Source organism: Bos indicus, chromosome 16 (genome assembly GCF_029378745.1).
Source record: "Bos indicus isolate NIAB-ARS_2022 breed Sahiwal x Tharparkar chromosome 16, NIAB-ARS_B.indTharparkar_mat_pri_1.0, whole genome shotgun sequence".
In the NCBI taxonomy this organism is placed as follows: Eukaryota; Metazoa; Chordata; class Mammalia; order Artiodactyla; family Bovidae; genus Bos; species Bos indicus.
The window spans coordinates 80,656,545-80,680,645 of record NC_091775.1 but is presented as its reverse complement, the minus strand read 5'-3'; the positions used below and the strand labels follow the sequence as shown (position 1 = coordinate 80,680,645).

Below are 24,101 nucleotides of genomic sequence, written 5' to 3'. Positions count from 1 at the left end.
GAATATGAGCATACTATGATGATAGGCAGTCTGTACTGGAGAACACAGTCTGAACAGGAAGCCAGACACAAACCCAAGGACATTTGATAAAGACAATCCACGGAACAAAGTAAACTGGAAGCACCAGTTAGGAGTAATTCTATCTGGGGAGTCAGAGAAAGCTTTACCTAGATGACACTCTTCTCAGAACTATTTGGGAAATTGGTCTGAAACTCAAAAGTCAGCAGTGAAGATAGCCTGGGGCCATCGGCTCTTGGTCCCCACTCTTCTGCCTCCCCTCTTCCTCCCTGAGAGAATGAGTCACAAGCGTCACAACTTGGTTTAATCAGCAGCACAATCCATCTGCTAGGGAAAGGCTGGCAGGCCTCTTTCCTGAACCTCTTTGGCTCCCCCTTGCCTCTGCTCTGGAAATATCAGGGTTTTTGCAGTTTTGCGAGCCTTCTGCATAGCTATTTGTGTCACGTGGCACAAAACCCAAGGAAATGGGAAAAGGACTGGGGCAACTAAAACCCTAAAATTCAAGCGGGTAAAAAACTACCCCAAGATTGCCTCCGCTTTGTTCCCTGTGGTTTCCAAGTCATGTCCAAGTGTGAGGGGAGGCCATGAATATGCCATTCAGATAACCTCGTGCTGATGAGTCTCCGGAGACCTCTGAGCTGTCTAACAGAGACACAGCAGAGTTAGTGGCAAACACACAAGGGAACAGGTCGAAGAGACAAGACCTACAGCAGGTCCCTATGCCTTGTCCCCCAAAATGTCTGGAAGATGGTGCTGGTTTGCCACAAACACAGGCATTTGAGACCATTGTTTTTTGTTTTTTTTTTTTAATATTTTCTTAAAAAAATACAAACAAAATGAACTTTAGGTCAATACAACTCAGGGAAAGAGGAAAAAAAGGAATTTCAGAACAAAGGGAAAGTGCATCCTTGTTTAGGTGACCATGTTGTCCCCACACTCCCAATTCTCCGAGCAGGAAGGTCACTGCACAGCACAGGGGAGCCTTGGAAGGAGTTCAGAAGGACAGGCGGACTGAAACTAGCAAATGGATTTCGGTTGTCATTGATTATTCCGTCCTGGGATGAGCAAGATCCAGGCTAAAGGGAGGGAAGGGGTGTTCTAATAAGAAAAGACAACATGTACAAAACACAGCAGTAAAAACGACTCCTTAGCACAAGTGTGCCCTCACAAGAACGAGGGGAGTCATCCGGCGGCTGCCATCCCCGCTCCTCCCCTCCCTCTAAACAGTACGGGCGGCAACAGCGGAGAAAGCAGTCCTTGATTCAGCAGAAAGCCTTCCTGGAATACAGGCGCGGCGGCAGGCAGGGCAATGGTGAAGTCACAGGAACTTCGGTCTGGGACACTTTTCCTGCACTGCTGCTCAGCTAACACGTGCTGGTCTGCTGCTCTGTGTCTAGGGCCCCCTCAGCCTTCCACGTGTTGCAGGTTCCCTCACACCCCGCCGCATCCAGCTCCCGTCCTGCACTGGACACCCAGTTCCCCAACTCCTGAGGCCCCCGAGGTTTTGACAGAGCTCTTTCCTCGTTTTCCTCCAGAGCTGAACTGTGTTGCCCCTGTTACCTGTAGACTAGGAAAGAGATTTATTCTTGGAAAAGCATGAGAGTTGGTACCCTTCCAACCATCGAGGCTGGATACTGCCCACACCTTGGAGTTCATATTCACCTTAATTCTTCACAGCACACGAGGCACAACTTAAAGGTATATTCTCTGGAGCGCACACTAAGTTAAAGGTGAGGAACAAGTGCCCCCGCGGCCAAGAAGAGAGGAGTCTGGCCGATCATACCCACGCAGGGTGCGGCCTCCGCCCTCGAGTCTGCGGCTCACCCTCCTCGGGGACACCCCCAACGCCAGGGCGTGTCAAATAATCTTAATCAGAGCGGCGGCACTGAGCCTGTAATCCCCTCCCCACACTGAGACAGACATTCTGGAAAGGACCCTTGGTTCTCTGCAAACTGTCTCTTCGCCCAGTCACTTCTCTCGGAGAACACACACGCCGGCGTCGCAGCGCTGAGTTCCCATGGAGGTCACGACCTCCCAGCTGTCGATGATGGGGTCGTAGCACTCAATGCTGCTCAGCAGGGAGTTCCCGTCGTAGCTGAGGGAGAAGGGCGAGCAGTGAGGGAGAAAGGCGCACCTCCACCGGCCCCGCCCACCGCCCCGCCCCGCAAAGCCCCGCCCCCCGCCCCCCCCCGGCCCCCGCCCCCGCCCCCCCCCCCAGGCCTCGCCCACGACCTGTCTCAATAGGCTCCGCCCCGCCCTCTCCCCACAAGGTCCCACCCCACAAAGCCCCGGCCCACAAATGCCCCCGCCCAGGCCCCTCCCACATGGCCCCACATTAAGATTGCCATGGGGCCCTCTCTCTGCGGAACCAAACCCTGTCTCCACCACACACGTGCATGAGATCACACGGCCCTGGATGCCAGATTTACCCCTCACCCTGCAATTGCATAAAGTCTCCCCCGAAGCACCGTGGCCCCGACGTAGCACCGCGGGGTGGTCATGCTCGTGACTGTTGTCCAGGAGTCGGTGCGAATGTTGTAGGCTTCCACAGATGAAAGGTGGGCTGTACCATCGAATCCCCCCACCACATAAATATGGTCATTCAGCAGGGCTACCCCTGCACCTGGGGAGGAAAGGGCACAGCAGATGAAGGCTGCTGAGCTGAGGATCTGAATCCTAGAAACAAAACCCTGACTGACGGCTGGGTGAGCCCCGGAGTGGCCGAGGGCCAGACAGCCTGGAGGATCTAGTCCAGCACAGCCACCCACCTGCAACCCTCTTTGCCTGGCCGTCATCTTGCTTTCACTAACTCGGAGCCCAACCCTTGTCATGAGAAAAGGAGTGAAAAAAGAGGAAAAGAGAGGAGAGGGGTTGTGATGGGTCTGGAGCATCTGGTACCCGGAGGCTGGGCTCTCTGTTCCTCTACCCCAGCCTGAGGGCTCAGGAAGACCCCCTTGACTCCTGCACGTGCACACTCCCTCAGGCAGCCCGTGTCACTGCACAGAGCTGGGCTGGAGGCTAGGATGCAGGGAGGGACTCAGGTGCAAAAGGTAAGGCAAGGAGGCTTTGCTCTCACACTAACCCAGTGCGTCTGGGCTGTGCCTCATGCCGCTGTATTAGGGGACACAGGCACTGAGGAGAAGGGCCCTGACCCACGCTTCCTAGGTCGCCAGTAAGACAGGCCTGCAGCCCCCTGCCCAGGCAACGCCTGACAGCTCCGCCTCCTGCCCCGGGACCTGCCTGGTCTTACCAGAGCGCTTGGTGGCCATTGGTGTGACATTAGCCCAGTGTCCTGTATGGGGGTCATACTTCTCAACTGAGTTTAAGATATTCAAGCCGTCATATCCTCCTGAAAGACAGAACGGGAACCATTCCAGAAAGAATGGTCAGTCCTGATGTTCACTCCCGGCCTGCCTTTCTCAAGGGCCTCACTGATGCTCTTAGTTTCAGCTCTCCCTCCAGGGCTCCAGAGAGAAATCTGACAGCACCATCTTCTGCTCTCACGGAAAGGAGAATCCCAGTGAGTGAAAACTATATTGGGACAGACCAGGCTTTTAGGGGGAGGAAGTCTATGAGCCAATTCTGGTGAAAGGGACCCCACGCCGAGGCCGCTGCCCTCAGTCGCCCCGCCCCCGCCCTGCCCAGACCCCGCACACCTAGACAGTAGATGACCCCGCTGGCCACCACGAGGCCGGCACCTTCCCTGGCCGTCTGCATGTCGCCCAGCATGCTCCACTGGTCAATGTTCGGGTCATAGCGCTCCATACTGGTGTGGCGCCTGCTTCCATCAAAGCCCCCAGAGACATAGATCATATCTGCTCAGGATGAAGGAGTCACAGGCCGTTAGAGACTGAGAGGTTTCTAACGACTCCTCTACAAATCTCCCACAACTCTTCCAAATGCCTGGAGCCAAAAACAACTTTTTTTTTAAGGGATAAATCAATTAAGTCTTTCTTAGAGAGGACAGCACAGTTAAGACACGTGAGAACAGAGTAAGATGGAATCTTCAGAAACACTCCCTAGATGGGAATTTGCAAAATTACCACTGGTGCCAGCTGCCTCTCAGCGCGCCGGGACCTGAGTTACCAGCCCCAACGCCACCACTGAGACGCCTGGGAGTGTCTGAAAGCAGAAAGGCGTGACTGACCCCGCCAGCAGCCTCCGCACTTCACAGAGAGGTGTGAACCCCGACCCAGCCACCCCGAAATGCACACGTTGCCCTGTGCACCAGCCTACCTCCCAGGGTGGTGGCTCCAGCCAGGCCGCGCCGGACATTCATCGGCGCCACTGAATACCAGACCCCATCCTCGTCTGCCGTGTAGTCCAGACACTCCACGGAGCTGAGGCGGGAGCGGCCGTCGTAGCCGCCGATCACGTAGATCCGGTCGTGGAGGGACACCGAGGCCACGTAGCGTCTCTTCCGGGTGATGCTCTAGGGTCGGGGGAGAAGAGGCGCCTTTGCCACTTCAGCCAGGCAGGTCTCAGGCCCCATCTTTGTGGTCTTCCTGGGTTTCCCTCCGCACCTTGCTGCTTCACCTGCGGCCGTGAAGCCCTCTGAGCAGCGGTTTATCTGCTGCCTGCCCACTGGACGAAAGCCTCTTGCTCACTGATGCGCTTACCGATGAGTGCCTTCTGTACGTCTATCTCTAAGGCTTCCAGAGGATCTACCGTCCTTCCCTTATCCAGTATCCGATTCCTTCCCGCTCCATAAGCACTGCGCTAACGACCAACATCCTTCCGTGAAGCAGGAAGAGACTAGTGCACTGCTCCCTAAGAGCAAGGACCCAACGACCTGGAAGGTCATGAGAAATGACCTAAAGACCCCCACGTCTCTCAGTTACTGCACTGAAGCAGAAACCCCAAAGGAGACACAGACCCTGGGTCCCACAGACACCAGCTCAGTCCAGCACAGTTGAGCACCGTGCTCAGGTTAACAGGGCAGGGGCAGGCACCCTGCGAACCGCTCGGGCGGCCCGGGGAAGGCGTGGGAATGGCGGCGGCCAGCCGAGTGTAACTGCACACAGGGCTGAAGGTACTCCTGAAGCTGAGTCAGTCAACAACCGACTACTGTAACTGCCTGTTGTCAGGACGCGCTGCTGTGACCAGGCCTCTCCACTCTGAGGACTGGGCTAGTTACCACCCGGAGTCAGGGACTGCGGACATTTAAGCTCTTTCCCTGGGCCTGGTTCCATCACAACTTACTGGCAAAAAGCTCCACTCCTGCGTCTTGGGGTCGTACTTCTCCACCACATCGATGGGAGACTGCTGGCTTCCGAAGCCGCCGACCACCAGAAGCACTTCGTTGGCTCCTGAGGACAAGCGAGGAGAGAGGCCGTTTTCCTGCGCTGCCGGCTGACTGCCCACAAGGACAGGGCAGTGCAGACAGCACTAGGGCGCCTTGCCCCGCGCGGCCAGGAGGAGCCGTCCGAGACGGGAGGCCTCCACAGAGCTGCCCAGCAGCAAACTGCTGCTTCCTGAGAACCCGAATCTCTGCGACGTGAGTTTCCATTAAAGCCCAGAAGGCATGCTTGAACACGCCGTGCGTGCTCAGTCGCCTCGGGTTCTTCGTGACCCCGTGACTGCAGCCCGTGAGGCTCCTCTGTGCATGGGAGAAGCCTGAGCACACCCTACACCTCATCAACCCATCTATACGGTTCCAGCTGAGCCCACAACAGGCTCTAAGGGTAGGCTGGAGGAGCTCCCTGCCTCTCTCACCCTGTAAAATTCAAAACAGGAATTCTTTGTGATGGCAAGGAATGTTCTCCTAACCTTGGCTCCCAAAATTTGAGAGATGTGGCTTAGGAACCAAATAATAAATTTAAAAATCTTTTCCATGACCTTAATTTTTCCAAATTAGCCAACTCCATGACCACATATCCTGTTAATTCATCAAAACTGCCAGGTAACCGACCATAAGGCTAGACTTTTAAAGGGAGTCTTTTTCTCTACTATCTTACCAAATGAGGCATTTTGATAGCTTCTGTGTCTTCCCCTTTCCCCTAGGGACTTCTCTGGATAATATTCCAATAATGTTTCTTTTGAGAAAACTCCCTGTGTAGCTGCTCTACTGTAGAGAAGTTAGCTGGGGCATTTCAGGACATTCAGGAGAGCATTTAGCTGACCTGGACTGGAAAGATCAAGCGGAGTACCTTTAAACTGACAGGAAACACAGACAAGCCCCCAGGGAAGTCACGGCTGCCACGACTGGCAGGGGAACGACACAAACCGCTCAGCAGGAAGCGTGCCACCATCGCCTGTGGAGAGCCTGTGCCACAAAACTGAAGCTCAATCTTAAATTTTATCAAGACTGATCAAGTCTAGTTTAACCACCAGTTTACAGGAGACACGGGGAACAGAAAACGTGTTAAATAAGACTGCTGGGATGTAGCCAATAAAATCTAGATCATGGGAAATTCAACAAATAAACTGCAAAGGAAAACCAAAGCAGGAGTGAAAAGCCTGTGGATTTTATAGAGACTAGAGAGAGCTATGAACCCAGTGCAACATGTGAGCCTTGTCTGGATCCTGACTGGAGCAGCTGAAGTGTTCAAAAACAAAGAAAAGTAAATTACGGGAAAACTGCGGAAATGTGAACGTGTACTTAAATCTGACGAAGGTAAATAATCAGTTGTATGTTTCATCTTTCAGAGACACACACAAAAGCATAATATAATATGGATGGAATTTTATCCTGTCTGGGATTTGCTTCAGAATACATAGGCTACAGGTCAGTAACTGTTGAAACTGGGTGACAGGTATGGGGGAATTCTTTGATTAATCTGCTTTTATATATGTTTTCTGTTTTCCTTAATAACCCACACAAAAGCCACGGATTTTAACCTCCTCTTATGAGAGGGCACCTCTCTGTGTACTTGCCAAGTAAAGTAGGTAGGCCCTACTCCAAGGTGAGCAGTCACTTCCTTTTCGCAAACAAAGCATTTGAACACAGGGTCCTTTCGCAAGACACTGATTTTATGTTTAAGCTCCTCCAACTGGGGGGCCAGGGTTTTCCTTGGCAGTGCTTTCTCCCATTTACGCCCTTCTCCCCCCAGCAATTCTCTCCCTCTGACGTGTGCATGGGTGGGGAGGCCATGATGACCCCGGAGGGGCAGCTGAGCGAAAACACCCACAGCTGAGGGGTTTCCTATGCTTCACACAGCAAAGCAAACTCCACCACAGAGTAAAGCAAACTCCACCACACGGTAAAGCAAACTCCACTGAGTCAAGCTGTGATGTGCACACCCAGAGGACCAGCTGACTGGCAGGAAGGCTTTTGGTGCAGGCTCCAGCTGGCCCCGGCTCACAGAGGACAGGGTGAGCGTGGGGTCGCTCGGCAGCTCAGGACTCTGAGCACCCGGGCGCCAAGACCACCGGCCCCCGAGCCTCTCTGCCCATTACCGTCCCTGAAAGAGCCTCCGTGCTGGAAGCCTGTCTGCCAAGTGAGTGAACTGATTCACTTCCCACTGCAGCTGGAGTTCATGTCAGTGCCAACAGAGCTTTTGATAAGGGTAAGAAGGCCAGTGTTTTAACACTGAAAACGTAATTTTAGGCAATACTGATGTCTGTTTAGCCTGTGTAGCTTTTTCTATCACAAAGATGATTTCCTTTTAAAAAGTTTAAAAAGCAAGAGCAGGTATGACTGTCGCCCTTACTTGCATATGACCCGCCCTTTGGTTAAAAAGATAAAAAAGTTTTACGTCTTGTGATTATAAAACATGTAATATATAAAGCACATTTTCACTGTTAAAAAGCTTGAAAATAAAAGCATTATGAAAAAACTTTATCTGTAATTCCACCAAGACCCCAAAACATAAGACTGTCTCCTTCCAGTTCTGTTTCTGAATGTCTACACAGCAGAAGTGGGACACATCACAGCACAGCCTGTTTCCATTTCATTTTCTCAAGATATTAACAAAAGCCTTTATGATTTAATATTTTAGGCATTTCAGGAGCTGCTAATTGGATTATAAATAATCACATAGAATCCTGTGATAAACGTCCATGAATATGAGACATTTCCCTGTTTCTTTAACATGGAAATGAGAGCACTGCCTCGTGAAGAACGTGAACCTTAAAGAATCTTTTGATCTATAAGACAGGTGAGACAAACTACATTCCCACCAACACTTAAAGGTGCCAATCCATTCTACTTTCTGTAGCACTGCATATTTTCTCTGATACTTCGATAGGCAAGAAATTGTATTTATTGTATTATTTATCACTAATAAGACTTTATTAGCAGTTAGGCTGAACTTCTCCCCTTATATTTAACAGGCCTCCCTGGCTGTGAACCATACACTCAAGTCTCTAGTGTTTTTGTCTTATGTGCTTTTTTTTTTTTTTTTTTTTTAGTTCTTTACAAAGTACTTTAACCCTTTGCTGTGGCTGTAGTGAATTTATTTTCCTAGCTGACCATTACAATGTGGTACATGATTTTTATTTGGTCAAAAACACTGGCCTTTTCAATTTCTTCTATTGCATTGTGCCTGGAAGTCTTCCTCCCTCAGAACAATTCCCAAGGGTCTCACTGTCTTTGGACCCTGAACTGGGACCATTATTCCAGCAGTCTGCCTACTGTGAAGGAGAACTGGGGAAACAGCTGAGCAGAAGGAAGCCTGTTAGTTCTCTGCCAACCAATGGGGGCCTGTCAAGCTGGACTTCCACGTTTACGAGGAGGAAAACGTGTCTAAGACACATGACGAGAACTGTGTGTGCAGGCACACTGCTGACACCGAGGCCTCCCAGCAGTGCCTGGTCACCGCTGTTTTTGGGGGAACGCCCATGCCCTGGGGTGCGTTGCTGGAGGGAAGAGCAGACAGGCGGCAGGAACGCCAAGGACGCGTTCAGGACCTGCATTTCCACCTGCACAGGAAAGGAGCCAGTGACAAGGCAGGAGCTGCAGTTTGCATTACACCTCTGGTGAGAGTAAGAGGTAAGGGTGGTAAGGAAAACAGAACCCCACGTGTAGGATGGGGCATGCTCCGCTCACTCCTGTGCATTTCACTGCCCTGTGCTGTGTGCAGAAGGGCCATCGTCCTGGTAACTGGCTCAGCAGCCTCCCGAAGGGGCCGGCAGAGCACAGGACGGCTGGCACGGTTCATGCTAAGGTGGAAACACAGAGATGCTAAATTAAGAACCCAGCTGGGAATATTTTCATTATTTCCTTCCTAGGACTTCTGAAAAAAGGACCTCAGCACCATGCGGGCGTGCAGAATCACATTCTTACCCCTCCAGGGCAGGACAACAAGCAAGTTCTTTAAGCCACAGAGGTTTTCTGCTGCCTGTTCAAACAAGGTCAGGAACTGACCTCTAAACCACCTCTGGGCTGGTTCACACAGAGTGTCACTGTAGCGCCACTTAATGAGCAATTATGAACTGGCTGGGGCACTTTTGGCTCTACAAAAAGGAAACATATCTTCTGTATTGGAAAGAACTCTAGTGACTGACTTAACTCCTCTGACGTGCAGCTGGTGGTAATCCAGAGGCGCTGAAGGACTTGTCCGGGTTCAGACAGTGAGTTACTAGAGTAAGTGACGGAGCTGGGAGCAGGAACCAAAGCAAGGGGAATGTCCTGTCTCCGAGCGCCAGGTTCCTGGCACCACCTCACTGGCTCAGCTGGTATTTAGAGAATACTTATTTGTTATTTTCTGTGTAACCACAAGCGTATGGTAATAACACAGAGGTATGGAAACAAAGCCTTAGTAGTTAATATCCCCCTGCGATCTCACTTTATTAAGAGGTTAGTGCTTATCCTGTATACACACCCTTTTCTGTGCTCAGGTAAACACACACACCCGGAAGTCTTGCTGCTTCCTCTCCCCTTACTCAGTGTACACAATTAAGTCCGTGAATCTGACTCAACGCCTTTTAAGTTTCCTGACGTCACACGGTACAGCCATGCTGTAATTCAACCAGCCACTCCCCTTTACTTGGCGTGCAGGCTGTACTCAATTTCTTTCTCCATATCAGCAATTTGCGGTAAACATTCTTATGTCTGTGTCTGGACTCTTACACGCTTACGTCTATACTGTACACTGCTTCACAGGACACTCCCGAGGTGGGACACAGGGTGTGCACCTCGTCCAGACCTCCGGGTGAAGCACCTTTCGGGCGCCCAGCATTCCCTCTCACAGGGTGCTCTGGGCGCTGCCTGTTTGCTCCTGTGCCCCGTTCTACGAGGTCACTGCTCCCCCGTTCTACGAGGTCACTGCTCCCCCGTTCTACGAGGTCACTGCTCTTTTTCTTGTTGCCACGCAGGGTTCTTTTTATAGTAGAAATACTAACCTTTTGTCGTATGTATCGAGTGTATTTTCTCCCAGTCCACCAGTCCATGTCTTTGCCTTTTGCCATCAATTAAAAAAAACAAAAAAAACAAACCTGATGCAGTCAGGTAACCATGAAGGGCTCTAAGTTTTCCTATTTTAGTTAAAAGGGGACAGAGGGAAGGGAGGCTGCTGTCTCATGGATACAGAGCGTTAGTTCTGCAAGATGAAAACAGTTCTGGACGTGGGAGCTGTATGACGGTATTTAACACTGAAATGTATCCAAGATGGAAAGACGGTGAATTTTACGTTGTGTGTATTTATCAAAATAGAAAAAAAGGCCACCCAGAATACAGATATTTTCCTATAATTTCTTCTAATATTCTCATGATTTTTCACTCAGTCCTTCAATCTTTTTCAAAAATTTTCTTTTTATATTTTTTCCATGTATCTCATGCTGATTATAAATCTCTGTATACAACATGAGACACAAGCCACATTTTGTCATCTCCCAGGGATCAACAGAACGGCATCCCTTTAAAAACAAAACAACAAAAAGCAGCATCTCTGCGTGGTGGAATCACAGATGACTCGTTTACTTTTTTGCTTCTCTTTGTTTCTAAAATTTCTATAGACCTATTAATTCTGCCATTAGAATGAGATAAATCACTCTACTTATATCTATGAATGAAAGGCTTAATTATCAATTAACACCCAGCACGAATGAGGCCACAGTCAGGTAAGAGTAAAAACAGGAAATAATAACAACAAAACACCACCTCATGTATACAGAGTAATTTATAAGCTGCCAAACGCTTAGGCTCCTGGGACAGCAAGCGGGAATCGAGGGCACATGTGAGCACAGACCGCGCACCAGGTGGAGCACCAGGCATCTTCCACGCACGGTCTCATCTGGCCTCCTCGTTTCAGAGGCCGAGGCGTCAGCTCAGGCCAGTGGAGGCCAGCCAGCGGCTGCCGGGACCCGAGCCCAGGCCTGTCCACTGAGGTGACAGCCTCCGGAGGCGGCACGCACTCCCTTTCACAGCAACCTGCAAGGCTGGAGCTGTGAGGACCCTTGTTTCACAGATGCGGCGATGGACCCAGAGGGGTTAAGTTTCCTGCCAAAGTTCACACCCCTGGTGAGTGGTAATCGCGGGTGAGCACCGCTGTCTGGCTCGGCTCCGGGCCCTCGCCCGCTGCACAGCACCGCCTCCGACCTCCCGGACCCCTGCCTCACCCACAAGGCTTCCTCCTCGCCTCCTCTCCACCCAGAGGAGGGAGGCGCAGGGCCGCAGATGGTTCACTGACTGCACAGCATCTGAGAGAGCTCTAACCCACAGGCCCCCAATACGCTGAAATACAGCTGGGACTTACACCGCCTAACACTTGACATTTGTAAAGTGCTTTCCCCCCGTATCTCCTCTTACCCTCCCAACAGCCACATGAACTAGAAGGGACGATGCCCTTGGTCTCTAGGAACTCAAGGTCAGGGTGGCAGAGGGCCTTGCTCCAGATGGCACAACGAACACGAGACGCCAGCTTACCCAGCCGCGCCCGCGTCCGGGGCCCCTGCATCTGAGTGCGCAGCTCAGGTCTCAGGTGAAACTTCTTGGCTTCGTCAACGAGGTCCCTGCACTGCAAGCTGCAGCGGATGAAAGGCTGCAACAGCGGGAGGAGAGTGAGCGCGGGGGCCTCAGCAGGGCTGCCGGCAGGGCTGAGGCCGTGGGCTTCCGGAAATGAGTTTAAAAAGGTTTGTTTTGAATAGACGTCACATGGTTCAAAGGTAGGTGAGGGTACGTGAATGGACCATAGGAAGAAGTTACACAAACGAGACCGAGTTTGAGAGATGACACTAAGCAGCTGGCAAGCCCCCTGATGCCAACGACTGGAGAGGCGTGTCTGTGATGAACTTTCAGAGACGGGCTGGGCCAGCCTCACCCACGCTTTACAGATTGGTGGTCTCCAGGGTGGTCCCGGTGGCTCCTGGAGAAAGTCAGGAAACGCCCCACAGGGAACTGAGGCTGAAGAAATGCTTGTAAACAAACACGACAGGAGCCAAGCTGATGTGAAACATCACACTGCTTTCAAGCTGACCTTTCCAGAGTCAAAAATAGAGAGACTTGACAAGGGAAGTGTCTTTTCCAAAGCAATTTGAAACAAATTTTTTTTTTTTGCTCTTTTTTGCCTTGCATTTTTTAAAATTTATTTTTAATTGAAAGATAACTGCTTTACATGAATCAGTCATAGGTTTACCTATGTCCCCTCTCATGGAACAAATTTTTTTTGGAATAATTTTTTAAATGGAGAAAGGGACAAAACTTATCATCCAGTACTGCTATGCAAAATAATGAGGGGCTTGCAAAACAAAAGGACAACAAAGAGCAAAATTAAATGAAGCCACAGATTCTCGTTTCTGCTGGGAGCCCGACTTGCCCGGTGACCGCCTGCAGACCCTGCACTGTGCACGTCCCGGGCAGACCGGGACAGGCTCCGGGGGTGCTTTGCCTCTAGGGGAACCAGTTCTGGGTGCAGGACGTGAAGCTGCAGAGACGCCCGTCCTGGCGACTCACCTCAGTGTCTATGACGTCTGTGATGTAGCGGGGGGTCAGCAGGGGCATCCGGACATACTGCAGCAGGTCCGGCAAGGACCCCTCCCGCTCCTTCTTGGCGTGCTTCACCCAGCTGATCACAGCCTCGAAGACCGGCTCTTCAGAATCCACCTGCAGGCGCGGGACACGTTGTGGGGGAGCTCTGGAGCCATCTTCTGTTCCCCTCCCCCCAGTCACTCCCATCTCCCAGAAAGAGCCAGGCTCTTGGGGAAACAATCGTTTCAGACACAACTTGCTAAGATCATGAGAAGAGTTATAGTCAGATTGGGTGAAAAACATCTAAGAGAGAGGGTACTTAATAGACCATCAGTCACAAATCAGCTTTTAATTCAGAATTTTCTCCATTCCTAAATTTTTTCCGGTCATTTCTGAAACTTTAGTAGGCAAAAGGGGAAGCTGCTGCTCTATTCAAAGCTGGCTCTCAGGACACATTTATTCACAGTGCTGTTTAAGGACGTCCAGCCTTGCTCCCCAACTCCTCAGCCAGGCCTGCGAGCAGGAACTTCCCTTCAAACAACGCAAGGAACGTGGAGTCTGCAAAGCATCATCAATGAGCACCTGAGCGACCACGCTGCACAGTGCCGTGCGATCTGAGACGATACATAGAATTAATCTTTTGGGGGACTGAGGTCTGAGCTACATGTGACAGGCGGGATATGAAACCTTGTCCCTGGACGAGCACTCGGTACAGTGAGCACCGGGACTCACAAGACCGACACCCGAGGACCAGGCCCCGGAGTCTGCCTGTCCTGAGGTCCTCTCAGAGTGTGACAGCGCCCAGAGAGAGGAGCTGTTCTGGGGACTTCTCCCAAGAACTGAAAGGACAGAAAATGCTTCCGAACGTTCATTCATTTGATGGATTTACCTAACACCTACTAAGTGCCAGGAACTGTTCTGGAGGGACAAATCAGACACGAACCTTCCTCTTAAAGTGGGGAGATAACTTAAGTCAGAAAAACAAACAATCCCACTTTGTTATTATGTATCAAACGGGAAAAGTCCAGGGGCTGGAGACAGACTGACTTGAACTTGAGATTTCTTTACGCAGACTGGCGGGACAGGGAAGGCCTTCCTGTAGGAGCCGTAGGTTTCCACCTGGCGGAGGGGCAGCAGTTAGCCTTGGCAGATAGGAAGCGCCTGCAGAAGCCCTACAACCACACTGTCCAAAACAGCAGGCACGAGCCCCGCGTGCTCTGGCGTCTACATCAATTCACGCGGAGCTAAAACGAAACATCCCGCTTCAGGAATCCCCTGGCGGTCCAGTGGTTGGGACGGCGCTTCAGCTGCCGGGAGCTGGTTCGATCCCTGGTCTGGGAACTGGGATCCTGCAAGCCTCGCGGTGCAGCTAGGGAAAACAAACTCAGCTTCTCAGTCCCACGAGCCGCACTTTACAAGTGCTCAAGGCCGCCAGTGCTTGGGGTCAGTGAACTGGCCAGCACGGACACAGGGCCTTCCCATTTTCACAGAACGTTCTACTGGACAGCCTGGGAAACGACAGAGCCTGGTGTGGCGGGATGAGCGAGGGAGGCGACGGAAAAGGTCAAGCTGGAGAAGCAAACCCTGACCCAGAAGACTGGATTTTTCTCCAAACCGTGAAAAGGCGTCTAGCAGGTAAGTGACGGGACCACACTGATGTTTCGTAAAGTTACTCTGATGACCACGGAGGATGGTTTAGAAGGGCTGCGTGCTGGGAGCCCAGACGGGGCTACCCTGGGCCTAACAGGCAGAAGGCGGCGAGGCGGAGACAATGGCAGAGCTGACAGGCTTCGCACACTGAGCGTACAGGGGCTCAGGCGAGCCCAGGCTGCCGAGGGACCAGGCGCAGGGGAGGGTGCAGAAGAGTGGCTGTGATTTTTTAAATGAACTTCGGCTTTGGCAAGGATGACGGGCTCAGAGTTCTGAACAGCTGAGTGCTGGACTCTGACACGTTCTAGGTTTCAATGAAATACATCCATTGAAAATGGGGTTTTTCCGTCATAAGCAGAGATCCTTGACCTTAGTAAAGACGGAGTAAACAAGCATTGCAGAGAAACAGCTAAACCGAGAGAGCCCCCAACATTAATGCTTCACTACAGAGAAAATTTCTCTGCAATAAGTTTTCACAGAGAATTCTTTTATGACATTAGAACAGCCCTACGTACTGAGTACAACTATTTTCGGCATTTTATGGGAGAGGAATCTGAAGATGAGTGGTTAGGAACACTTGCCCCACAGCCACTCCAGAGCGACTCTGAAGCCCGTGCTGCTTTACGCACGTGACACCCGCCCCGCTGCCTCAGGTGCTATTGTTTTACATGGCGCAGAGGCGGCGTTAGTTAGCAACACGGTCAGACATCTGGCCTGTGCTTCTGGCTGGCACATGAAAGAGAAAAAAATGTCATTTGCTGAAAAAAGCAAAGGCCATTCTTGCCAGATACTTGAGGAAGATGGTACAGAAGAGTTAGTCCTGGCTTCTGAAGAGGCTAGCTCCCTGCCCTCCCCGCTCCAGCCAGCTTTATTCACAGTCTCCACTGCTCTCGAACGAAGGCTCCCTGATCCGGTCACGCAGAAACAAACTAGGGGCAGCCAGCTCCCTGCCCCGTGGTCGCCAGAACGGTCGGGAGGCGAGGGCGGCCGAGTCCTGCCCCTTGAGCCATGTGTGGGTGATGACTCATCTCGGAAACTGGAGATGGTTCTGAGAATTAATAACACTTTAAAATGCCAAGAATGGTACCGTGAGAATGGAAACCCCAGGGTACAAGGCTTTTGGTCCATCTTGTCCATAACCGGATCCCCAGCCCAGAACTGCTCTGGGCACACAGGAAGAACTCAATAAATACTTGATAAATGAGCCAGGAGTTGGTTACTTTGTGATTGTTCGCAGTGAAGCTTACGTCTGCGGGGCCCCTTCTACCATCAGTCTGGCGTCCCGTGCGAGGACCCAGCTCCCCCGAGCCCCACAGGTGAGCACAGGCGAGAACAGGTCACAGACACTCGGCCCCAAAGCCCTTGCAGGAGCAGCGTCCTAGGCAGACGTGAAGCACACGTGAACCGGGTCAGAAACAAGGGTGTGGACGTGCCCCAGTCAAGCTCCCTCAGAAAAGTCACCTGGCAGAGGCGCCAACACAAAGCTGGGTGAACGCTGACAGGAGATATACTGAAGACTTGCTGTTACATGAAAATCCTAGTTTTAACAAAGTAAATCAGCTTACTGAATATGCATACTAAATATATTACAGACTTTCTTTAAGTAACAAATTCCTTTTCTAGCATTTAGAGGATCAAACTTTCCTTCCAATATATTAATACCTCTTGTTTATACTGAGGTGCCATGAACTTCTGGGATCCAGTCATCTACAGTCATTTTTCATTGTTATCTGAGGACAGTGAGAGAGAGAGAGAGGAAGTCTCAGCTTCCCTAGAGGATCCTCCCTGAGGATCGCCGTCTCCTCAGCGGGGGAAGCAAAGCCCCCAGAAGGACTCCTCCCCGAGAACGAGGCTCTGCTGGGTGCTTCCAGAAGCTAACGGAAGAGCTGGGCCGCCAAGGTGGCTGCCGGCCTCAGCAACACGATGGCCCTGCTGCACACACTCGGGGTCCCGTCTAGGTACACACCTACACCAGCCCCCAAGCTCCCCGCTGCGGGGTGGCGTCCCTGGACACGGGGCGCAGGCTGGAGGGACGCCACCGCCGCCCAACTCGGCCAGCAGAGCCCGCCACGCCCAGAGGTGCCGACCACTGCGTCCTGCTTGCGGTCTCCAGCCTTCTGTTCGGTCCTCCTGATCCACCTCCTCTACCATCTCATCTAGACCCAGAAGCTTCCTCTTCTTTCTTCTTCCTTACTCTGAACAGGCTCGTGATTCTCCCGACACTCTGTCAGCACTTGCGTCTTTTCGTTTGTCTCCACTACAACACTATGAATCCCCTGAAAACAAGACTGTGCCTTGCTCTCTCTCAGCTCCCCAGCACCCAGGGCATGAGTGCTGCACGGGAGACATTCTCAGTGCGTGTTTCAAAACAAGTTGAACGGGTAACAAGAGACGTATCCTAAAAAAATCTACCTAACTTCCCATTTCTGCTTATTCCATACTGTTTAATAGTGACTCTTAACCACTGGGACCACAGATTTCATTGAGGAAGAAGTGAACTCCCTCCCATAAACATGCAAATACATTTGGCATATAACTTCAGGGACACGTGCTCAAACCTTAGCACTAATGTGGACACCTGACCAAAAGCCCTGCTATAGAAGCATAGTAGCTCCATCTTGCCTTTTGGTCTTTGGCCCAGTCCTGAAGAGAGCGGATGCCAAGCAGGTAGGTACCTGAATCTCATCGCACTTGATGAGCTTTTCCACCTCTCCTTGGCTGAGAAGAATGAACTCTTCATGCTGCACCACTTCAGGAAAATGCTTCTGGCTAAAAACCTCAGCTGCTTGCATCAGGTCAACACAGTTGTGAGTCTCAGCAAAGTCCCGGATGCCCAGGCAGTTGGAAGGGTCCAGCTGGCTTTCCAAGAACTCACAGCAGGCTTGCTTCACGCCTAGACAGACACAGACAGGGGTCCTGAGGACACTTGGCGGGGGACAGGCCTCAGTCCCTGGGTCACAACCTCTCCGAGTGGGATCAGAGGGACCCTGGCTCAATGCCTAAGAATCAGTTTAGAAATGTCATTCTTTGGGAATGCAAATCCTGTTTCTGTCTTACGTGCTCTGCAGCCTTCAGCAAGGCCTTTATAAATGTGTGCTGCAGCCTTAAAGCAAGTGCAGCAGAAGGAACTGTGTTTATGGACACCGCCACAGTTACAGACACGCCTGTAAAACTCCTGGGCGCCAATGGACACCGCCACAGTTACAGACACGCCTGTAAAACTCCTGGGCGCCATGCTACAGAACCAACTGTCACTGAGCACAACGCACCTAATCCCTCTTCCACACAAGGACTTACTGAAAGACGCCAAAGAAGGACAGACAGGAGGGGCTGGTAACACTCTCCCATTTCTCTAACTGAAAAGCTCCGAGTGTAGCATTCATTCAGAGCTGGGCACTAATGCAAAGGCCTCGCACTCCTTCGGTCGTGTTCTAAAGGCTGAAGCTAACAGAAGCAGATCCGGAGGTCAGCGCAAGTCGGCACCTAAAGGGGCACCATCGCCAGTGCTGTGAAAACCTTCCACTTTCACTTCTGTGGGTCAACTTCAACGTTTAATAGATCATTTTTATGGTTCAGAAGGTTAAAGGGCCCCTGTGAGTGGTCCCCCAGCCACCTCACCCACCTGGGCACCTGCTGTAGCACCCCTCCATGGAGGCCATGACTTGTAACTGTGTCTCATGCCCCCCACAGGACGGCTGTGCACAAAGACGGAAGGAAAGGCCTCTACTAGCCCCTCCTGCATGTTTTTACAAACAGAAAGCACGTGCTCTCTTTACTAAAGAGCCAGAGACGAACACCTGGAGGCTCCTCTACACTGCGACAAAACCTCAGCTTCTCAGCCATGGGCATTAGCCCCGAGGCCCACGGTGCCCCCACTCCCACGACCTGGAACGCCGCGGGCCGCTGTGGGCACACGCCTCCACAGCCGTACCTTTCAGCTGGAGCAGGCAGGCTGCGGGCAGCAGCTCCTGGACATTCTCCACAGTCACGTGCACAGTCTCCGTGTACACAAAGTCCAGCAGGATTTCCATGGTCGAGGCGGTTAAACCCTGAATATCTACGTACGGTTTCCCCTTCTCTGAGAGCTGAAAGTGAAAAGGGCATGCGATCATGGCGGTTGCAATTACACGAGGTTAAGGCAGAGGCTCGCATCCGAGCACGTGAAAGGATCTAACGATATTAACTGCATACACGTCTTTAACAAAAAAAGGCCGTCTATTTTGATTTGTGCAAAGGAAATACAGCATATATTTGCAGCCTTTCAAATGGGGGAGCTATGTGCAACCCAAGAGCACACAGAGGTGACACCTTCTGAGAACATCACTTTTACTTGTGAATAATTTAACATGCTGCCCTCGTATTAAAACAAACGCAGACATGGAACACAACCAAAAGTCCCATGAGCCACTGGCGTCCACGGGCTTTTCAGATGAAACGTGAACTTCGCTGGTTCCGGCTGCAGACCCTCCAGAATGAGCCAGCACCGCCCACCTGTCCTGAGACTGCACGCTGGCCACCTTGAGGGCGTTCCACTGTAGCACTGAAGACAGCTGGATTGTTTGATACTTCCTCCAATACTGGGTTGATTCTCTCTGGGGATTACTGAATTACTGGCAGTACATTCAATCTAGACTATATCCTTGGGGCTATGAGTATAGTTGAGGCCAAATAAGCATAGAAAATGGTTTGTCTACGGTGGAAATCTTCAGCTTTACAGGACAGTAACTATCTGAAAACTGGTTACCTTATGCAAGTTTTACTAGATCTTAGTTTAGAAATTTCAACTACTTACAAAACTCCAGTGCACGTCCATTATAAACTAAACATCTTTATCAACTCTGATTCCTTCTCAGTCCAGAGTAATAATCAAAAAGCATTCTCTAACAAAGCCAAGAATAAGATAAATCCCCCAAACCAAAAAATGTCACCAATACATTATTTTGGAAAAACATTTTACTAACTGTAAGTATTTACGAACAGAAATATGTAAGTACATTCATGTTAGGAGTTTCTTAGTCAGTAACCTATATTCCCATTAGCCAAATAGTTTAAATATGTAAATGAGTTTACTATCTAAGAACTTACAGCAACTGCAGTAGTTCACATTAATACTCGCTTTACAATTTTGCAGAGTGCCTCTCACTTATTATTTCGTCTGATGGTCACAGCAGCCTGGTAAGGCTATTAGGTCTGATGTCACGGCCATTTAACACACAAAGGGTCTGAGCTTCAGAGAAACAGCACGACTTAACCTAGGTCTTCACTATTAATAACAAGCGACAGATTGAAGCCAGGCCTCCTGCCTCACCCTGTGCTATTTCAGTGGCACCGCATTTATGGAGAAATTTAGAGCTGGAAGAGAATGAAGACACCACCAAGTTTAATCATTCTGTTCTACAGACAACCTAGTGAGGTTAGATGGTCATTAGGGTTCACACAGAATTTCTAAGAGGACCGAACCTAAAATCCAGGTCTCTAGACCCTTCTGTTTAAATCATTTAGTGTTAAAAACAAATTCAAGGGTATAGAGACCAGTCTGGAGATTCTTAAAAGACTAGAAATAAGAGTCCCACATGATTCAGAAACACTGCTCCTGAGCATATTTCCAGAAAAGACGAAACCTTTAATTTGAAAACACACATGCACTCCAGTGTTCACAGCAGCACTGCTTAGAATAGCCAAGACAGGAAGCAGCCTAAACGCCCATCAGCGGGTGAGTGAAGAAGACGCGGTATATGTGTGGGGGACACACACACACAAGGGGAACATTACTCAGTCATAAAGAGTCATAAAAATAATGCCATCTGCAGCAACATGGAAGGACCTAGAGGTTACCACACTTAATACTAAGTTAGGTAAGTCAGACAGAGTGAGACAGACGAGGGACAAAGTGAAATTAAGAGGAACGAAATTCCAATTCCACAATAAATGAGTCCCAGGGATGAAACGCACAGGGTGGGGAGTCAGTCGGTAATACTGAAATAACTCTGAAGAGGGACAGACGGTAACTAGACTTGTGATCATCTTATGTTGTATCGGATTACCACGCTGTGACCTCAAACGCAGTACTGCAGGTCAATTACACTTCAGTTGAGAAAGACGCGAACCATTCACCATTCTCTTGCCTGATGTCAGTTTTTAAAGGAAGACTACAAAATCCTGGTGAGAAAAAAATGAAAAGGGAGTTCTTTTTCAGATGTGCAGAGCAAGAGTGAAGCCAGGACGCACACCGTGTGACGAGTCCTCCGTGTTTCCTGCTGGCAGCCGGGTGACACTGTCCTGGCCCAGTTGAACACCAGCGCTCTGGTGCTCACCGGCAGACACTGTGGGGGGCAGTACAGGACCGCATCTGCAAGGGCACCTCACACAGGGTCCACTGGGGCAAATGTCAGGCTTCCACATTCTCCCTGCCAGCCACGGGCTGAGCACCGGCTCAGCATCACATACGGCTCTGGCTTTATGATGCAAACATCAAAGTTAGAATCAAGTTAAGTTTCTGGAGAAGGGAATGGCAAACCAAGTTAACTTAGGATTAAATCCTCTCTACCACTCACAAGCTGTAAGGCATTTCGTACCTGAGACCTTACTTCCTCACATGTAGAGTGAGATGGTAGCAGCCGCCCCTGGGGTGAGTGGGACAGGCAATCGTCTAACACAGCATCTGGCCCCAGCCGGCGACTGTTGTCATCACGACATGATCACCATGACGAGGTATGTCAGGCTTATGTACAAGTACTGATAGATGACATAATCGAGACAATTTATTTAAAATAAAAAATCAGACTTGCAGTCCTGGAAGCTGAGAGCGCTGTCCTCTGCTAGCTCTCCGCGTCCCTCGTGGCTCAGCAGCTCCTCCACACGCTGGGTGTCTTGCCAGGCAACCACTGCGGCAGCCTGTTTCCTAACACTGTGCGAGCACCACCTTTTTTCTTGCCAGGCCAGCCTGTCCCTAATTCCCTGGTTAAGGGCTTGTGCTCCCAAGTTGGCATCTTTCTGGTGATGTTTCGTGTGCCCACACAGCCAGGCACCAGTCCTCTGCCACCCACCTGTGGCTGCACGAACGCTCCCCTGGGAGAAGGAAGAAGACTGCTCTTCCTCTTTGCTTCCCTCCTCCCTCTTCCCCTGTACTCTTTAAAATGTTAAACTTTAGAAGAAAGAAAATAGGAAAACGAATAAAACACTGGTAAGGAAAACCCAGTAGCTGACACCTGTGTTTGCTACACGTTGGACGTTGCTCTAAGCATGTCACGTGTAAGTTTCTCAGGTAATTGTCACAATAACCACGAGAATGTGTCCTACTGCTATTCCTCATTCTGAAATGAGAAAACTAACGTGCAAATGGCAGATGGTATCCACAGTCTGCCGCTGAACACCAGACTACAGAGATTCACAATTATATAGAACTTCCACTGTCTCATCAGTGAAATGAGATGCCTACAAGGTGACGTGTGTGGGCTCCACTTGTGAGGAGATGGTTCGCCACGTACCTCACTGGTGAACATGGCGCAGAAGTAATCACTGCAGGCAGCCAGCACGATCCGGTGGGCGGGGAAGTCCTTCTGCTCCACTCTCAGCGTCACATCACAGAGGGTGTTGCTCTTCCTGAGGGAGTTCATGGAGTTGAGGATGGATTTAGCATGAGTATTTGTCATTATGTCTTTGGGAGCCATAATGCCTCTCATCAAGCAATATGGAGAGAGAATGAAAGGGATCCTTGGATTCTGTAAGTACAAGAAACAAAACCAATGAGCATATATGAAAGCCTGGGGACACTAAACATATTCAGTTAGCTTTACAAATGAAGGCGGCGCCATCAGACTCAAACATCCACAAGCAGAGCACACTCCCTTCCTGGCATTACCAACACAAGCCAGACATTAATCCCCCTGAGCAAATCTCATCTCTCCTCCCTCTGAATTCCCCTTGTCATGGAGTGCCCAAAGCACCTGACAGGATTGTCAACACTCTGCTGTAAGTAGAAAGAAACTATTCCTTTCTCACCTATCTTCACAAGGCTGCTCTCTCTCATGGTAAAAATCAGAAGATACAATTTCTTAAAGGCGTGATGTCACTATTTTTAATACCTAAAGGAAATTAAGTAGCTGAATGTTTATAGAGGGTGGGGACCCAGTTTTATATATGTATTTTCTCTCCTAGCAAGTGTATAATAAATGTTCATTAACAGAATGCAAGAAAGGAACTGTGCCTTCAACGTAGAGCAAAAGGCCAGTATCAGTGACAATAAACTTTTTCTAAAGAAACACCCAATTATTTATGATGACTTCCAACTACATTTGGGTTTCTTCTTAAAATGAAACTTCAAACGAGGACCCAATGCATGCCTGCATGCTAAGTCACTCCAGTCATGTCTGACACTTTGTGACCTTATGGACTGTAGTCCACCATGATCCTCTGTCCATGGGGATTCTCTAGGCAAGAATACTGGAGTGGGATGCCATTATCCCTCTCCAGAGGATCCAACACCTACACTGAATAATGGAGACCATGCAAGCTTAAGCTACTGACGTTCTACAGAAAGGTCTCCCTACTCTAATTATTAAGAGTAATATTCATTCATCAATATTAACAAATTAATATTTGTAGTAATTCTTCTATACTACAAGAGAATTACTGGGATAGAAAACCTATCAAAACTCTACTACTAATTTTATGGCCACAGCCAGTCACTTGTAAAGTTCACTTGTACGCATAAATTAAATGAACTCAACAACAGGCTACACGTTAAAAAATTAATAGAAGTAATTTCTTGATTTTTGACAAGCTTCAGTTATTATTATTTTATTTTTGTTTATTTGCTTCAAGGACAATTTCTGGGAAATGAAATTGGAAGGTTACTAAGAGTCTGTCGTATGTGGAATCTGTAAGGATCCAAGAAAATTAAATCAAACTATGCTTTTCAAAAATCCACAACTCACAACCATAGTTTTATACGAAAAGGGAAAACGAGACCCTAAATTCTCATCTACTCCTGTTTATAGGTAGCATACTATTCTTTAAGCGCTCCAATCACTCTACAGGATCCATTTTACAGAAAAAGAGGTGGCTCATGCAGGCATAAGATGATCTCCAGAAAGACTTTCCTTCCGTCAACTTCGTTTCAACTCTGGAGACTGAGAAAGGCCCGCACGGACGCCGCTATACGGTGAGGACCTTGGGGCGGCGGGTCGGAGCCGGCTCTGCCTGTCAGACTGACACGGCCCCAGCGTGCGGCTGCCCCCTCCCGGGGTCCCCGGCCGCGCTCCGCCCCAGGGCACCTGGTCCGGGGCCCCCTCGAGCTCCCCGCTGGAGGGGCCGCCTCCCGGCGGGCGACAACAGCAGCGGCGCCCCGCTCCCCGACAGCCTGCAGAAGGAGGTCGCGGCGCTCGACGCCTGGAGGCCCCCGCCCGCCCTGAGGGGACGACGGCGGGTGAGGGCGCCGGATGCCGCCCCCGGGCCACTCACCTGTGCTCCGGCCCGCCGAGCGGGCGCGGGGCGAGCGGACGGCCGGGGAGGTGCCCAAGCGCCGCCGCCCGGACCCGGAGGCTCCGGCGCCGCGCCCGCGGCCGCGCGCCGTGATGACGTCACG

The 24,101-nt window shown here is 50.5% G+C and overlaps 1 protein-coding gene across 5 annotated transcripts; it reads right to left on the bottom strand.

The window, feature by feature from the left end:
- Nucleotides 1–804: 804 nt before the first annotated feature.
- On the bottom strand, nucleotides 805–24,089 carry KLHL12 (kelch like family member 12). 5 transcript variants are annotated; one of them, XM_070768766.1, is made up of 13 exons: nucleotides 22,003–22,236; nucleotides 20,468–20,674; nucleotides 19,601–19,867; nucleotides 18,447–18,600; nucleotides 17,191–17,408; nucleotides 12,851–13,000; nucleotides 11,825–12,263; nucleotides 5,221–5,327; nucleotides 4,255–4,450; nucleotides 3,675–3,833; nucleotides 3,269–3,367; nucleotides 2,455–2,641; nucleotides 805–2,113 (listed from the first exon to the last, which is right to left on the bottom strand). In XM_070768766.1, the coding sequence occupies exons 4-13, from the start codon at nucleotides 18,544–18,546 to the stop codon at nucleotides 1,987–1,989; spliced, it is 1,782 nt and encodes a 593-aa protein (XP_070624867.1). In that variant the 5' UTR covers nucleotides 18,547–18,600; nucleotides 19,601–19,867; nucleotides 20,468–20,674; nucleotides 22,003–22,236; the 3' UTR covers nucleotides 805–1,986. The 5 variants fall into 5 exon arrangements, 4 of the variants coding, with proteins under 4 accessions (XP_070624867.1, XP_070624866.1, XP_070624868.1 ...); XM_070768765.1 differs by lacking the exons at nucleotides 19,601–19,867; nucleotides 20,468–20,674 and adding an exon at nucleotides 23,978–24,089; XM_070768767.1 differs by lacking the exons at nucleotides 19,601–19,867; nucleotides 20,468–20,674 and adding an exon at nucleotides 23,978–24,089 and having other exon boundaries at nucleotides 11,825–11,939.
- Nucleotides 24,090–24,101: the final 12 nt, after the last annotated feature.